This window comes from Mercurialis annua, linkage group LG5 (assembly GCF_937616625.2).
Source record: "Mercurialis annua linkage group LG5, ddMerAnnu1.2, whole genome shotgun sequence".
Lineage (NCBI taxonomy): Eukaryota > Viridiplantae > Streptophyta > Magnoliopsida > Malpighiales > Euphorbiaceae > Mercurialis > Mercurialis annua.
Window position 1 is genome coordinate 43,405,686 of NC_065574.1, and position 12,159 is coordinate 43,417,844.

The 12,159-nt window shown below is 35.6% G+C and overlaps 2 protein-coding genes across 5 annotated transcripts; one reads left to right on the plus strand and one right to left on the minus strand.

Moving 5' to 3' along the window:
- The first annotated feature begins 406 nt into the window (after positions 1 to 406).
- Positions 407 to 1,593, plus strand: LOC126680910 (probable carboxylesterase 15). Its single transcript, XM_050376201.1, has one exon. It carries the CDS (start codon positions 415 to 417, stop codon positions 1,471 to 1,473), a length of 1,059 nt encoding a protein of 352 aa, XP_050232158.1. The 5' UTR covers positions 407 to 414; the 3' UTR covers positions 1,474 to 1,593.
- Positions 1,594 to 2,746: 1,153 nt separating this feature from the next.
- Positions 2,747 to 9,744, minus strand: LOC126680912 (uncharacterized). 4 transcript variants are annotated; one of them, XM_056106084.1, is made up of 3 exons: positions 9,383 to 9,744; positions 8,708 to 8,924; positions 2,747 to 5,055 (listed from the first exon to the last, which is right to left on the minus strand). In XM_056106084.1, the coding sequence occupies exon 3, from the start codon at positions 4,612 to 4,614 to the stop codon at positions 4,084 to 4,086; it is 531 nt and encodes a 176-aa protein (XP_055962059.1). In that variant the 5' UTR covers positions 4,615 to 5,055; positions 8,708 to 8,924; positions 9,383 to 9,744; the 3' UTR covers positions 2,747 to 4,083. The 4 variants fall into 4 exon arrangements, 2 of the variants coding, with proteins under 2 accessions (XP_055962059.1, XP_050232160.1); XM_050376203.2 differs by having other exon boundaries at positions 9,383 to 9,741; XR_007641298.2 differs by lacking the exon at positions 2,747 to 5,055 and adding an exon at positions 7,085 to 8,468 and having other exon boundaries at positions 9,383 to 9,740.
- Between the last annotated feature and the right edge of the window lie 2,415 nt (positions 9,745 to 12,159).

Consider the following 12,159-nt stretch of genomic DNA (forward strand, 5'->3'; position numbering starts at 1 on the left):
TTCTAATAATTAATAAATTTTGATCCACTATATGTATTAATTATCAGAGGGTCGACCGTATAATGAAGTTTAATTACTTTACTTTGAATAGTTCAAAAACTTTATTTTATACAAATTTTAACGTCCAATGAAATTATATGAACCAAAGATAAATGCAGATCTTAAAATTGTATTTTAAAATTAAACAAATTAGTTTCAATTTTTTTGGATCAATTAAATATTCAAACTTTTTAGATTAATTTAGCTATCTTAATTTAAATCAAATACTTTTATAACTTGTCAAGTCTTCGTTCTTTTTTGTCAAAGTAGTCTCCACAATTTCGTCCCAACTTCGATTACATTCAGTGGAAGTGCATTGTGGTGCCCACGGCTGCATCTAATTATTATATATAGAAGTCATGAATGCCAACCATAATGCACACACACTCAATTCTCTCTACTAAAAATTTCAAATACCTAATAGCCATGGTGGGTGAAAGAAAGCTTGTGGATGAAGTTTCCGGCTGGCTAAGACTCTATAATGATGGTTCCGTCGACCGGACATGGACCGGACCGCCTGAAGCCAAGTTCATGGCCGAACCAGTCCCCGAGCATGACCAATTCATAGACGGAGTAGCGGTCAAAGACGTGACCATTGATTCAAAATCCGGCCTTGGAGTTAGAGTCTACCTTCCGGAGAAAGCAAAAGAAGATCGAGTTAAGCTACCGATAATTCTCCATTTTCATGGGGGCGGTTTTTGCATTAGCCGAGCGGATTGGTATATGTATTATCATATTTACACCACCCTTGCTCGCTCGGCTAATGCCATTTGTGTGTCCGTCTTTCTCCGGTTAGCCCCCGAGCACCGTCTTCCGGCTGCTGTTGATGATGGCTTTGCTTCTCTTATTTGGCTACGTTCATTAGCAAAAGGTGAATCATACGAGCCGTGGGTCAACGATCATGGTGATTTTACCCGTGTTTTTCTTATCGGTGATAGTTCAGGAGCCAACTTAGTGCATGAAGTTGCTTCACTTGCTGGTCAGGTGGACCTTACTCCTTTAAAACTTGCGGGAGGGATCCCGGTTCACCCGGGTTTTGTCCGATCGGAGAGGAGTAAATCCGAGTTGGAGAACCCGGAGTCGCCTTTTTTAACTCTAGACATGGTTGATAAGTTCTTGAGTTTGGCATTACCTGTAGGGTGTACAAAAGATGATCCAATAACATGTCCAATGGGGGCCGCAGCCCCGCCGTTGGAGGGGCTGAATCTACCGCCTTTTCTGCTGTGCGTGGCGGAGAAAGACCTGATAAGAGATACAGAAATGGAGTATTATGAGGCCATGAAAAAGGCTAATAAGGATGTGGAGCTGCTGATTAGTCCAGGAATGGGTCATAGTTTTTACTTGAATAAAATTGCATTGGACATGGATCCAATTACTGCTGCACAAACTGCTGCCCTGATTCAAGGAATTATAGAGTTCATCAAAAAGCACTGATTCAAATTATTTAATTACTCAATAATTTTCTACCATTACTATATCTATGTGATGTGTAATAAGATTGTAGACAGCATATCCAAAGAGATGTGTTTAATAAAGAGTTTTTGTTTTTGTTTTTGTCTATTGGACTGTATTAATGCTATTATAGTGATAATTTGATCTTTATAGCTGTTCAAAGAATATAAATTATTAAAATTTGGTAGAACTTCACATTATTTTTAAGCTTGTGTTGTTATTCAGTTTGGATATATCCGTTAGTATATTAAACTAGGTCGATACCCGCGCGTTGCACGGGTGAGATTAAATAAATTTCATGTGTTTTTTTTTAAAAAACATAATAATTTCATTAAGAACAATCAGAACATAATACATTCGAAATAAAATCTGGAGGTTGATTAACCCACAAATTTGGACCTGTCAAAGAAAAGCTTGCCCGAGCTAACAAATGGGCACAACTATTCGCAGATTGTCTAACGCATGAAAAATAAATCTCCAAAATATCATTACATAAAGACCTACAATCTTCAATAATAATACCAAAACTTGAATCATCTTTCACCTTGGATGTTAGAGCAGTAAAAACAATCTTGGAATCCATCTCAACACAAACATGCGACCAAGCTAATTTTTTAATCCAACTTAAAGCTTCTCTTACTCCCAAAGCTTCTGCAGTAGCAACATTAAAAACATCATTCACATATAATGCTTGACCCGCAATAAACCCACCATGCCAATCTCTTGCAACCATTCCAAAACCAGTTTTATAATCACCATTTGAAAGACCCGCACCTGAAATGAACTTGCCTTTCCATCCTTGAATTTTCTGCCAAACTCTATCTTTAATGAAAGAAAATATCTCTTTTTTATTTCTACCCACAAAAGCAGGCAGCCCCAAATATCTGTTGTGACCTCCATTAGTTCCAATTTGAAAAATTTGTTGGAGATAATGTTGAGCTTCAGTTTGGACATTTGGACTGAACTGAATAGAAGACTTGTCAAAATTGATTGCTTGCCCTGAAGCTTGTCGATAAATCTCAAGAATATGTAATATTTCACCACACTCCACCGCATTCGCCTTAAAGAACAAAAGACTATCATCTTGACGAAGACCACGATGAGGAATAATTGGGCCAATATCACCACCTTTAACTCTAATATCAAAAGAGACTGTATCATCTTTCAATTGTTGAATGTTGTTTTTCCGATGACGATTGGAAGCTGATTCATGAAAATATTTTGTATTTAAGTCCCCTTCTCGAAGCCAAAGATGTTTAGATCGTTGTCACCAATAAATCTCCTTTTGAGCTAAGACATCGTAATAGTCTTTTCTCGCTTTATTAAAAGCTGCTACTCCCCCTGCCCATCTCATCAAATCAGAACCACAAGAGGCAATGCGATCAAGCACTGGAGAGTTCGAAGTGTTCATCCAACTATGACGAATAATATTAAAACACTCTTTCTCTTTAAGCCAACAGTTCTCAAAACGAAATCGTCTCCTCCGAGAGTAATTATAATTTGGCTTATCCCCTTAAAAACCCCTCACCTTTTATCCCCAATTTGTTTGCACCCTCACGTTGCAAAACCACCAAATATACCCAAATTACGACCTTTCACTTTCAATTGCACCCTCAAGCATTAAATTGATCTCATTTCACTTGAAAAATAGGTTTATTTTTGTTTTAAATAAAATATTAAGTCCTATTTTAAAATATATGTTAAAATTTAAAGTATTGATTTGAACATTTTTCAAGTAAAAAGAGGTCAATTTAATGCTTGAGGGTACAATTGAAAGTGAAAGGTCGTAATTTGAGTATATTTGGTGGTTTTACAACGTGAGGGTGCAAACGAATTGGGGGTAAAAGGTGGGGGGATTTTAAGGGGATAAGCCTTATAATTTCGACTTAAAGAAAGAAAAAGAGGCATATGATCACTAGAAGTAACTCCCAAATTTTGAACAAAGGCGTTTGGGAAGAACAAAGGCGTTCGGGAAGAACAAACGCCAAGAAGGATTAACCATAACTCTATCAAGTTTTTCCTCAACCCAATTCGAAGATCCCCTACTTCTAAACTAAGTAAAACGATGACCAAACATTTTAAGATCAGAGAGGTTTGCATCAATCACTACTTTTCTAAATCTGTCAAAAAGCCAAGATGGATGAGGGACTGATCCAAATTTCTCAGATGAACTAAGCAAATCATTAAAATCTCTAAGACAACACCAAGGTAAATTATTAGACATTGAGAGGGATCGTAGAAGATTCCACGATTGACGCCGACGATGACGTTCTGGATAGCCATAAAACCCAGTTAACCTCCAAATTCCTACAGGAGACGAAATTCGAAGATCAATATGGTGATGAGAATGACCCAAAACAGAGACAGCATCCATATCCTTCCACATAAAGGCTAAACCCCCACTTCTACCAACACTCTCAACAACAAAGAATTCTGTAAAACCCATACTCCTCCCAATTCTTTCAATCGTCACTTTAGAAGAAATCGTTTCAATTAGGAAAACAATTACAGGTCTAACTTGCAAAATTAGATCCCGCAAAACTTGAACTGCACGTGGGTTATTGAGCCCACGGCAGTTCCAAACTAAGGAATTCATAATTCTCGGTGGGCCTGAAGACCAGGGACCACCGGTAAAACCAAAGAAGTATCCACCATAGCATCCTTAACTGGACTTAAATTAGGCCCAGACGGAAGACTTCCATCAATACTCTCTTCTGCTAATATTTTTCGTTTTGTATCTGTAACGACAATTCCATAATCCACATTCACTGTACCATCATTATCATTGCCAAATAAAACTTTTGTAACTGCTCCAGAATTAATCATTATACCATCATTATCATTATCAACGACCATGTCTCCTTGCATTCCTTCATCAGCTGTAGAATTTGAAAAGTCTTTTGAATTACGTAACCATTGAGAACCAACCAATGGTCTGCTCCGGCGAGCTACAACTGTAAGCAAGCTACAAGCTTTATCAACTTCACCACCTGTGGCATCATAAACTCTCGCACACCGGGAATCGACATGACCAATATAACCACAAATAAAACAATAAGCAGGTGGGTTTTCATATTTGAAACTTATATAAAACCAATCACCTCCAGGTTTTTTAAGCTTCATCCTCCGTTTAAGAGGACCTCTTACATCAAACAAAACTCTAATACGCAAATAAGTTTTACAACCACCAGTAAAATTATTAGGATCAAAACTGATAAATTTTTCAATAAAATTACCAATATGTTAAACAACTCTTTCAGACATGCATCCAACAGGAACATCAAAAACATGAACCCACATCATAGTAGAGAATAATTCAATAGTTAAAGGAATATCATTGTCCTCCAACCTTCTTAGAATAAGGAGTTGTTGATTAAAAGTCCAAGGACCTCCATCCAACACCCTTTGAAGATCCAACTCATGAAAAAATTGAAAAAGAAATCTACCTGAATGTAAATCTCTAACCTCCATACTCTTAGCAGGTCGTCATAAAGAAGCAAACAAATGACGCATGGGCAGTGACGGATCCATGAATTCATTTCAGCCCGGGCTAAATAAATTCATCTGTATAAAATTATGTAATAAAAAAACAATAAATATTATTTATATTAATTTCGATCAATACGAGACAATTTAATATGAATAAATCAAGTAAAAAATCTAAAAAAATAGAATTGAATAGAGTTATTTCACAATAAGACAAATAAATAAATTAAATTAAATTACATAAATAAAATTCAAAAAGAAAAAAATTTATCTAAAGTTAGAGGTTGATTGATTTTGGAGGAGAATTTGAAATTGAAAAATTAGATTATGATATTTAGGAATTAAGCTATAGATTTTGAAATTAGGTTAAAGAGTTTAGAAAATGATAATATTTACTTCAAATGCCATATAACAAGAAAAACTGCGGGATTGAATAGAAAGATTGTGATTTATAATGAGTAAAATGGTGTGGGGCTTTCTTTTTTAAATGGTGGAAGTTTGGGACTGATGCATTTATTAAGCATCAGTCCCGTTTCATGTGCTCTGTTTAACGACGTCGTTTTAGCCTCTTCAATTAAAAAAAATTGCAGAAGGCAAAACAGCCTTCTTCTTCATCCTTCAGCAGCAGCCTTCGTTTTTTCGTAAGGCAGCTATGGCTGGCTTTCAGAAGACCAGAGTCGGTCCTCCAAATTTCCGGCGGCAGCCCGTGCTCGAGCCTATCCGAGCCCAAGGCTAGATCCGCCCATGCGCATGGGATCAAACTTAATGGGTTTATCAGTAAGAAATCTCCTAACAAGGCAAAGCTTATAATTTTGAGAAGCTTCCTTAAGATCTTCTTCAAGAGCAAATCTTGGCTCGTCGTCTCCTTCCAAAGACAAATGGGCATAAACTTGTTCAAATTTTTGACTGCTAGAAGACGCCATAATTAAAAAATGAAAAACTTGTCAAAAGACAAGAGAGAGCAAAACAAGTCAAAAGACAAGACTTAGAACCTGCGGACTACTTTATAAATTTCATGTGTTTTAGTAATTTAAATTTTAAGTTAATTTTTTAAATGAAATTAAAATTAATGTTATTTTAAATTTTCTCTTGAAATCTTATTCAATATAATATTTATTTTACGGATATAGCATTATAAAAAGAATTCTAACTTCAAATATGATAATTTAACAAATATAGAAAAAATAAACATTTAAAATAATACAAATATAAGCAAAATAAAAATGTTTCATGCAATACAAATTAAATATTTTTAATTAATAAATGAAAGACATAATGTTTATAAAATTTAATGTTAACACACATTAACCATAGAACTTTTAAAAGCGTATAAATTCAAATTTAACTTTTTTAGTTTATTTTGTTACTCCCTCCGTCCCAAAACAATAGTTCACTTTCCTCTTCTTTTGTCCCAAATAGTTGTTCACATTCTTTGTAAATCACAATTTAAAGTATTGAGTTTTCCATTTTACCTTTATTTAATGTCTATCATTTATTGTCATTAGTCTAAAATATAAATTAGACATAACATTTAATAAGGTTATGATAGGAAAAATGAGGATAAAGTTGATAAAATTTAGAGCATTAATTGTATTTTTTAAACTGTGTGAAAAGCAGAAAATGGACTATTGTTTTGGGACAGAAGGAGTATAAAATTTATTATAACATGAATAATATATAATAAAACCCTTTTAAAATTCAGACCAAGCAACAAACATACAAATTAGCATGCAATTGCTTAGCTCTTGCTAAATTATTGGTTTTGAGAACATAAGTAATTGATAAGAACGTCCTATATCAAAGAATATCCAAATGAATTAATCGGGAAAAAGCAGTGAGGCCTAACCCAAGTAGTTAAGGCGCTCCAGTGCATTCCTGAGATCTCGGTTTCGAGTCTCAGTAGGGCCAGTGTTTGAGGCCGAATTAAAATGGAAGTTTAACTACTAACCACTAACTACTAACGTAACTAGATTCTACCACAGTCAAAAAAAAAAGTTAATCGGGAAAAAAAAATATAATGTCCTGGTAAAGAATTTTCTTGCGAAATTTAAAAGCTTTATTTATACAATCATTTATGCATAGATGCACTCCATGACAAAAGAATATGTGACTGAAGGAATTTCCTTCCATGGAAAGCCAATGGATGATTGAATTATATGTAAAAGTATTTGGTAGCACCATCTATACTACCAAAACAATTTCTGCATAGACACTCCAACATTTACTTGTCAGGCTGCCGAAACAATATTACCTAAGTTGTAAAATCTATTGAGAAAACAATCATAAGTTACAAAGTTAGGCTTCAGAAAACACCCAGTCAACGTTGCTTACAAGCTTCTGGGCAATATCCATGGCACCCATCTTGGAAGCGCCATATATACTCATGCTTGTTTAAAGAAACAACATTAGCCAAATACCTTGCTTTAACCTCATAAATGATCAAATTTTAAATATTAACATTTTAAACGTTGCCATAAAAAAACCATTTCCTTGTACACTATCTATAACAAATTAACATGATTCAACTTCAATAGATGATTCAAAAAGCTATTTCAATCATGAATTATGTCCCAAAAATTTTGTACTTACGACCACTTCACAACTCCATATGCACTCTCGACAGTCCAATGCAAAAGCAAGCTCAAACCAAACCGTGGATTCAATCACAGATTCCATAACTTTCAATAGATTCATCTAAACCCTCCTAAGGAGATCTACCATATTGCGGATATTAAACTCCCTGGGTCACTAGGGTTACCACGAATTACATAATGATCACTAAACTTCATTTTGTTACAAAATGGTCACTGAACTATACCTTTAGTTACAAAGGGATGCCACCCATATAAAACGCATCGTTTTTACGCTAAAGTTGTTACAAAAAGAACACTAAACTTTTTATGAATTACAAAAAAGTCACTGAGTTATATTTTTTATTATAAAAAGATCATTGAACTATGTCCCTTTTTGTAATTATAGCTTGCCACGTAAGCAAAAATGTTGTGTTTTATATGAGTGACATTCATTTGTAACAAAAGGTATACTTCAGTGACCATTTTATAGCAAAATGAAGTTTCGTGATCATTATGTAATTCGAGGTAACCTTAATGACCTAGAGAGTTTAATGTCCACCATATTGCAGTCATCAAAATTCTCGCAACAAACAGTGCATCATTGTAGTGTTTCAAATTGAATTACATATGATTTACAGTACAAGAAGACTCTATGGAATGCAAAACAATTTTTCTCTAAGACTCATTTGTGAAACTCTAAAGCTAATTGGGTTGAGTTTTAAGCTTGTATATTACAAGATTTGCACAAGGACATGTTATTTTCTCAATTTAAGATTAATACAAACTGAAGCATAATAACCATAATGTAGTGCTGTGAAATGAGCTTCCGCTGCAGATTGTGTGAAAATATACTCCTCTAAAGTTGGAAGGCTAAATCAGGTGTTTTTAGTTTCGTCAGTGAAAATATGTTACATGCTCCTGTAATTTATTATCTCAACATGAATACATCAAAAGATTATTATTATTATTATATATTAATATAATAATATAAAGAACATAAACTTTGCGCAGCTAGTCCATAAACTTAATTCCCTAAGAGCAGTCATGACTGCATTATGATATATTTCATTGCCATATCAAATTACAGTAACAAAACCAATCCATTAATCATGCAATCTAATAGGTAATATGTGATTGAAATTGAGTTAGAAATATACCTGTGGTTTAAGCCCGTAACGCGAATTGCATGTCGTGAATGTGAGGAAAAGACAAGTGAAAAATCCTTTAAAATTCCACATTGCTTATAGGCAGATTACAGAATCGAAGAAATATATTAATGTAAAATACAAAAGGAGAAACATAAATTTTAAAGAATGAAAATTAAGTCTGACCTGAGATTATAGTTTCTTGGAATTTGGTTGTTACAGCTGAGTTCTATGGAAGATTGTTCAATAACAAAATGCAAAATAACTTGATAAGTGGTTATTGTAAATGTACAAAAACTATAGTTCAAAATGTGTATGCAATTTGTTAGAAATTTCATACCATAGTAGCAAAAGTAGATACAATATCGTGTTGTCACAAGAAATGAAATTTCCACAAGAAAAGAAATTACTATAGTATTTATTTAGAGCATGAGATTCATTTCTCTGTCAACTCACTACTTACAATAGAAAATTTAATAGTACATAAACAGATGGACAATATTTTGCTCAACAGAGACAATGACTAAAATTTGCAGAAAGTGCCTAAATCCAACAGATGAACAATATTTTGTTCACAACACGGAAGCCTCTAATTTTCTAGAAAATTACTGCCTAATTGGTTAAAATTTAACGAATATCGGTACAGCAGGACAACATGAATTTTAAAGATTGAAAATTAAGTTTTACGTGAGGTGCGAGATTCTGCTCCCACGAAATTTTGATGGCACAGCTGACTTCTATGGAAGTATGAAGAGGAAGATGGGACTTTGGATGCTGAACTGACTTTTTTTGGTTTTTTTATTTTAAATACCGCTGGAGATTTAAGCATTGGTTTCATTAAAGTGGATTGAATGAGTTTAAGTAGATTGAATGTGTTGCCCTAAAACGGTTTGAAGACCAACAGAAGATCATTTTACTGGAGAAGTTTTAACGACACATAACGTCTATGTAATGGGTTATGTTGTGAGTTTGCTCAAGAGTTTTTTCTATTTAGAGTAAGGATGCCACTTGTCAGAATTGAGAAATGTCACTTGTCAGAATTATGTAGAAAGTTGATTGAAAGCTCAAAGGGTGAGAACGTTCTTATGGCTCTGTGCTAAAAACAAACTTCTGACTAACTATGAGCGCAATCGTCGCCATATGACCGATGATGCATCTTGTTCGATTTGCGGCAGCTGCATTGAAGACGGAGATCACGTCTTCCGTTCGTGTATTTTTGCGAGGGAAGTTTGGCGTAAAGTTTTGAATGATAATATAACTCCCTCTTTTTTTGATATGCCCTTCACTGATTAGTTTTTTCACAATTTGCAGGGAACAGCTAGGATTAATTCTGAAAGATGGGTAATGACTTTCGGTATCACTTGCTGGAGTTTGTGGTCTCATCGCAACAACTTTGTGTTCAGAAACGAAAGAAGAAGTTCAGAAGAGATAGTGCACTCCATTTATTCTTTGGTGCTTAACACTGAACAAGCGCAAAGGTTCCTGCAACTTTCACAACCTGGTGTTGTCCCGAAGAATGTTGTTCTCATTGGCTGGAATCCTCCTCCTCCCTCGTGGATTAAACTGAACACAGACGGAGCTGTCCATTCTCCGATGAATAACGCCGCTGCAGGAGGAATTGCCAGAGACAGTAATGGCAATTGGGTCTTCGGCTACAGCAGATTCATTGGTAGATGTAGTGTGCTACAAGCTGAACTTTGGGGTGCGGTTGATGGTCTCGAAATCTCCTGGAACAAAGGCTTCAGAAACGTGATATTGGAAATGGATAGCAAGATTGCGGTTGATTCTTTGTTAAGTAATGAAACAGGTGTTAATGGCAACTCCAGCCTTTACAATGCCATTCGAAACCTTTTGGCTAGAGACTGGATTGTTATTATCCGACATACGTATAGAGAAGGAAACCGTTGTGCGGATTGGATGGCTAACTTTGGATTTACCCATTCTCTTGGGTTGGTGGTTTATGCGGAAAATTTTACAGGCATCTCTCAGATTATCATTGAAGATATTATCGGAGTCTCCATTCCTAGAATGTGTAGGGTTTGATAGTTTTGGCCTTGGCCTTTCCCTTTGATAAAAAAAAAGAATAATTAAATGAGGAAAAACTTGTATATGTTCTTTTATCAGTCAGTTTTGATTGTGGAGGTAATTAGTTCTCCCGGTCATCAAAATAATGTTAGCAGCTATTGATATTGTTAATCTTTTAGACCAAATTCATACGGTTGTGCGCTTGAGAAGTTTTTTTATCTACAGTCTCTACAAAAAATATAGTTATTTAAGTTGACATTTTTTTTAGGTCAAATGTTGTAAAAGACCTAACCTTTCATAAAAGTTCCATAAAAGTTCTGGCCTTTTAATTTTGTCGATTTTGGCCGGAAACGGATTATTTTGTCTCAATTTTGTCCAACCCTCAATTGGCAATCAATTCTGCTAATGTGGCGCCTACGTAGCAATGCCACACAATGTGCCACCATGGCAATTATTAGGTTAAAGTGCAAATAAATTTTTAATGTTAAAAAAACTTAGTAATTTTATACTTATAATTTTTTAGCACATTTCATAAATCAAAACTCAATTAAACTAATTAAATACTTTGAATTCTAATTGATGGATACCAAATCCTATTTTAAGTACAATGGAGCCGAGTCGTAGGAGATCAATTTTCAGACGATACCGGACTCCCGACAGAAGGCCAAACCAGACGAAACAGGCGGCCGAATCCATAGGATCTGGCTCGACTAGAATATAATATAATCCGACAGGAAGAAGACCGAATCCCTAAAGACTCGGACAAACCGCGTCGACCCCAGGATTCAGACAGATTGCCAAAACCTGTTTTATTCTTGATGAATCACCAAACTAAATCCGAGCTTAGATGACCTGCACACCACAAGCAAACAGAGGTCAGAAGGAACTCCGGTGGGGGTCACCGGACGTTCACTCCGACGCTCAAGTAAGGTTTTGAAGTAGAGAAAGAAGAAGAAGAGAAAATGAGAGTGCTTAGAGTAGAAAAAAGAAATTACCTAGGGTTTATCCTTAAACCCTCTATTTATAGTTAGGGTTTAAGGACAAACCTGCCTCGCTGGCAGGCTGTGAGCCCAGTGGTCCCAGAAATCCGTTATGCTGACGTGGGAGAATATCCCTGCGGGAGGCACGGGTTGTTAGGTGTGCCAGAGGGAACATTCCTCACATACCTGTCAAAAGATCTTCTGTGGTCCCAGGATCTGGTACACGAGTGAGCGCTCCTGGGCGGGACCTCGGAGCCCGGTTAAGCCTTGAAGCCCGGATAGCTTGGGAGTCAAGTTATCATGGTTCTTGTATCTGAGAGTTGCTCAGAGCTCGGATCAGATGGTCCGGTCCTTCGGGCTTAGGGGCTCTGAGCTTGGCCTAGTTCTGAGTTGAATATAACTCAGAGCCTGGATAGAATTCTTGGTCCGACCTTACCAGGCATGATTGTCTCGGATGAT